This window comes from Prinia subflava, chromosome 2 (assembly GCF_021018805.1).
Source record: "Prinia subflava isolate CZ2003 ecotype Zambia chromosome 2, Cam_Psub_1.2, whole genome shotgun sequence".
Lineage (NCBI taxonomy): Eukaryota > Metazoa > Chordata > Aves > Passeriformes > Cisticolidae > Prinia > Prinia subflava.
The window spans coordinates 36,736,607-36,741,892 of record NC_086248.1 but is presented as its reverse complement, the minus strand read 5'-3'; the positions used below and the strand labels follow the sequence as shown (position 1 = coordinate 36,741,892).

Genomic DNA, 5,286 nt, shown 5'->3' with positions numbered 1-5,286 from the left:
ATCCTCTAAGTGAGCCTTGGAAATTAATAGCTTGGAGACAGTTATCAGTGAACAAAATGTTTTCTGTCACTTCAAAGCATGCTGACTGTGGTCTTCAGGACCAAGGTTTTGGAGACTTGCATAGTCTAACTAGCTTTGCACAGTTACTGGATTCCCCTGCCATTGTAGAGTTTTGTAACATTATACTGAGATTAGCTCATCCGTATAGTCAGCAATGCTCTTGCCATTGTGTTTAGGTGGAATGAAATCAGCTAGAAATAACCCCCATGTCATGCATTGACTCTCCACTTTTGCTTTGCTATGTGCTTGAAGGTCCAGTTTTGGTGGTCTGTCCTCAGAATCTAATAAACCTAAAGTTTGACCAGCAGTAGCTCAAAAAAAGTTACTTTTTTCCCCAATGGATCTTTAGTCAAGTAAGTTTTTTAGGTTTTCTGTCTCTCTCACTTTGGCTTCCTGGTATTAATAATTATTAACTTTGGATAATGCCATGTGAAAGAAATGGAACAGAACATGAAGAGTGAATGGTTTGGGTGTAAAACTAAACAGTTGCAATGTCAATATTTTGTCAGAGGTTTATGCTGCAGTTGGATGTGAAATGATGAAATGGTTCTTCATCTCCAACAATTCCAGATAAGGAAGTTTTAAATAGCCTTCTAGTTTGTATTGTGGCCAAATATGGTTGATCTGTATAAATCCTACCAATGGGAAGGGCATCTCTTCTTTTTTATATATAGAGCCAGTCTGGTTTGAACCAGTTCTGGAAAACTTGAGGAATCTTGATAGCCAAACATGCATTTTGTTTTCAATATCCCACTGTGCTGTTTCATAGGGGCCTTCACAGAAGAATTAAATGCATTCTCTCCTAAGGGTCCAAAGTAACCTTTCCTCTGAAGAAGAAGTCCTAAGACAAACTTCCTATTTTCTTTGAGAGATGTAATTTTGTACTTATGAAAAAAATCCTGTTGTATGACCCGGCCAATTGCTATCCACCACCTGGTCCTCATTGTTAGATCCAGAGGGTGCAATATATAATGAGAGGTAACTTCTAAAATATTTCTTTTTCCCTAATGATTATTTACTTGTTTGAGATTCAGTTTTGGTGTGGAAATGGCATTGATAATATTAGTCAGAAAAAAGCTCATCTCTGCTTGAAGGTCAAGCATCCATAAACTGCACGATTAGACTGGCTCAGTGCTTTCAGTGCTTCAGCTCACAGAGTGCAGTTGACTTGTCTGAAGACTCTTGCAGTATCAGATGGGTGGATTTTGTGTAACTCTGAGGTTTTCTTTCAGCCAGGAAGGAAACTATGGTGCTTGTGGGCAGCTGCAGCTGTCCTGCTGTCTTAGCACAGAACATGAGTATGTATTTGGTTGGAGGTTGTTAGAATGGTCACTGAGCTGTAGAAAGTGATATTTCCAATGTTGAGTTGATACTCCTCTCTCATTGAACTTAATACAAAGAATGCTACAGATTCTGGAGAATGGTGTGGATGAGGAGGAAAAAAAACCAAACTTGAACCAGTATGGAACTAAAGATGATAGCTTGGGAAAGTTATCAAAGAAAATTGAAGAATAGCATCAATTCTGCTGTTTGGCTACCCAGCTTAAATTAGTAACATCCAGGTTAGAACAGACTGTATTTTGGCTGTTTAGAGTATGTGCATGTAGATTCACTGTTATATTAAAAAGTGTCTGTTCTTTCTCTGCATTACTGTTGCAAGTCACTGTTAATCAGGGATGGCAGTGGGTAAAGTTTTTGTATGCTTCATTTGGAGTTTTTAAAATATAACTACTTTTAAGGGTTTTTTTAAAAAATATTATCAATAGATTTTGAATCTAAACATTCACATTTTTCTTTTATCTAAACATTACCTCTCCTATGAGGAAAGGCTGAGAGAATTAGGGTTGTTCAACCTGGAGAAAGCTCCAAGGTGACCTAACAGTGGCCTTCCAGTAAGTAAAAGGGAGCCTGCCAGAGAGCTGGAGAGGGACTGTTAGCAAGGGCATGTAGTGATAGGACAAGGGGGCATGGCTTTAAACTGAAAGAGAGTGGGTTTAGTAGGAAGAAATTCTTTGCTGTGAAGGTGGTGAGGTGCTGGAACTGGTTGCCCAGGGAAGCTGGGAATGCTCCATCCCTGCAAGTGCTCAAGGCCAGGCTTGGTGGGGCGTTGGGGAACCTGGTCTAGTGGAAGGTGTCCCTTTACAGGGTGAGGGTTGGAACTAGATGATCTTTAAGATCCCTTCCAGCCCAAATCATTCTATGATTCTATTATTAATACATGATTATTTTCTTCTGGAAATCAAAACAAACCAAGCCAAAGCTGAGTGCCTTTGACCAAATTAAATAGTTAATATAGGAATTGTGGAATACAGACTGGAAGACTATTCAAGTTTTGATGCCCAGGTTCAACATATTTACGATGCACCAGCATATTTGTGTGTTGAAATCAGTATCCATAAAAATGCTGCAGCAGTGCCAGAATAAGGTGTGTTTGCCAAAACTTTGCCTCAGTTGTTTTAAGAAGTACATGTACTTTTAAATATTGCATGCTGTAAGCAGGAAGCACCAGGTAGCATACATACCTCAGCCACATTTTAAAATGCTAGCACAAGTCCTATACATAATGATCTCCAAAGACAGCATGCTGGAAGAGTTTTACTTTCAAGAGTAATGACATTGTTTTGCAAACTGACTATACTTCTCTGAAGCTCTCCCCTGGAAGGTAGAATCATTGTCCTTAAACAGGAAAAGTTGCCAAGCAACTTCTGTGAGTTCTCAACAGAGTTCTACTAAAATTCTGTCTTGCTTTGAATAACTTTCTGCACCTCACCTTTTAAAAGAGCCTTCTATCTGAGTATCAAACCCCAGCAGATCAACAGATTAGGCTCTAGCCCCTCTCCCTGTATGAGAAAGATTGAGGTGGAAAGTGGTTAAAATGCCCCTAAGTGATAATTTAATATGGTTTATGCTGGCAGGCTTATTGTAGGAACTTTAACTCCATGAAAACTGGAACTCACAAACAGATTTTGGATGAGCAATGTAACAGTGCCTTGTGTTTCTTACCACAAAAGACTTGAAGTTGGTTGGTTAGTTTTGTTTGTTTTATATATAGGAGAAAAAAAAAGGGAGGGGTGGGGACAGTGCTTAGGAAGAGCAAGGAAAAAAATTGAACAGAATCTATGACTTTGAGCATTGTGTAAAGCAATCTTGTTTATTACATGCCCTATAAAAAGGTATGTATGGGCTTGCTACTGCAAGCAACTGTAAAGGAGCCTCTATGCTCTCCAAGAACAAAACCCATGATCTGAGGTCACCAGAATTCAAATCACTTTTAAGAAAGCCTTGTTGATTCTTGAGTACGAGCACTATATCTTACCAACATTATGACTGTAAGCAAGCCTAGAGCATGTGGCCAAAGAAAAGGAGGAGCTGCTGAAAATGCACATCTGTAGTCGGCTCTGGCATTGCAATTATTTGGTGGGGGTTTTTACATGTAGATCTTTTGATTTGTTCATTGAACAATTATTCAACTTGGAAGTGACCTGTGGGACAAACCTGAAACCGAGAGAAGTTGCGTCATTGAATTTAATGCATTCAAAGCTTCTCTTTCTTACAGTGGCTGGAGCTGAAGTTGTTTTCCCTGGGACAATCCTCATCAAGTTGATTGGGATGATGGTATGAGTATAAAGAAGCTGGGATTCGGTGACTAAGAGCTCCTCGGGACTCAGTGATTCCCTGGTGTTCCCGCTTTCACCGCAGAAGGACGCCGAGCGTTTGGGAGCCTGGCTTTGTCCGGGAGGCCGGGAGGCGCTGGGGCTGTGTTGGCAGTCCTGCCCGAGCCGTCCTGCCCCCTGGCTCGCCCCCTCCTCCCCAGGGCCGGCACAGGGTGCCGAGGCCGCCCGCCGCCCCCCTCCCGCGGGCTGTCCCGGGCGCTACTTGCCATGGACACGCGGCGTCCCGAGGCTGCGGGCGGCGGGCTGGGCGCGCCCTCCGAGCCGCGCTTCCCCTCCGAGCCGGAGCCGGGCCCGGAGCCGGGGCCGAGGCCGGAGCCGCCGCGGGAGGCGGTGCTCTCGCTGTCGCTGCCCGCCCGGCTCCCGGTGAGGACGCGGGAGAGGAAGCTGGACTTGCGGGTGCCCGGGCAGTGCCCGCTGTCCGGGGAGTCGCCGCGCTCCTCATCCAGATCCCGGCAGGCGCTCACCCGGCTGTGCCTGCGGGGCGCCCGGCGGGCGGCGGCCGCCCCCGCCGCCCCCGCCCCGCCGCCCGCCGGGGCGGCCCGCGGCGCCTCCTCGCTGCTGGAGGAGGGCGGCTGGTGCTGTCCGTGGTGCCGGCGGCGCGGCGGCGGCGTGCCCCGGAGCTGCCCGCGGTGCTGCCGCGCCGGCGGCGGAGCGGGGGCGGCGGGCGCGGGCGGCGGCGGCGGCGGGAGCGGAGCGGGCGCGGGGCGCGGCGGGGACGCGTTGCTGGCCAGGCAGGGCGGCGGAGGCACCACCGAGCTCTTCTTGGAGTTGTACAGGCTGGGGTCCTCCTCGGAGGGGCCCGCCGGCCACGGCGGCTGCCCGCACAGGCTCTTCTGGATCTTCTTGATGCCCAGGTGGGCGATTTCGAGGATGTTGAGGAAGAGGGAGACTGCGGCGATGCTGTTCATGAAAACCATAAAGATGGTCTTCTCTGTGGGTCGGGACACAAAACAATCCACCGTGTTAGGGCAAGGGGGCCGAGTGCATTTGTAAAGGGGAGACATGTGAAACCCGTATAAAAGATACTGACCTATCATAAAGCCCACTTCGACCACCGACCGGGTCAGGATATGTAAGACATAGGTGCGCAGCAGGGACCCTCTCAGGGGTGCCTTATTCACTTTCTTCTGTTCCTCCAGCTTACGCAGTTCTCTCTCCACTCTCCTGTGCTCCTCGAGCATGGGCTCCAGGTCCTCGAGCTGAGCCCGCAGGTGGGCTTTCCTGTGCTGTCGCTCCTTCTCCAGCGCCCTTAACCTGTAGAGTGCGTGGCCCATGTACACCAAGGACGGGGAGGAGACAAATATGATCTGTAGGACCCAGTATCTGATCAAAGAGATGGGGAAGGCTTTGTCGTAACAGATATTGTTGCAGCCAGGTTGCTCTGTGTTGCAGATGAACTCGGACTGCTCGTCATCCCAGACATCCTCAGCAGCCACTCCCAGCACCAGCATCCGGAATATGAACAGGATTGTCAGCCAGATTTTGCCAACTATGGTGGAGTGGATGTGCACTTCTTCAAGGATGCTGCCCAGCAAGTTCCAGTCCCCCATGG

General features: G+C 47.8%; 1 protein-coding gene across 1 annotated transcript; it reads right to left on the bottom strand.

Moving 5' to 3' along the window:
* Positions 1 to 3,284: 3,284 nt before the first annotated feature.
* Positions 3,285 to 5,286, bottom strand: GJA10 (gap junction protein alpha 10). The gene is made up of 2 exons (XM_063391757.1): positions 4,417 to 5,286; positions 3,285 to 4,239 (listed from the first exon to the last, which is right to left on the bottom strand). The coding sequence occupies exons 1-2, from the start codon at positions 5,282 to 5,284 to the stop codon at positions 3,725 to 3,727; spliced, it is 1,383 nt and encodes a 460-aa protein (XP_063247827.1). The 5' UTR covers positions 5,285 to 5,286; the 3' UTR covers positions 3,285 to 3,724.

Coding starts and splice junctions, on each gene's coding strand:
- GJA10 (XM_063391757.1), bottom strand. CDS start 5,284: ATGGGGGACTGGAACTTGCTGGGCAGCATCCTTGAAGAAGTGCACATC. Junction 4,240..4,416: donor CGCGCCCGCTCCGCTCCCGC/CGCCGCCGCCGC, acceptor CGGGGGCGGCGG/GGGCGGCCGCCGCCCGCCGG.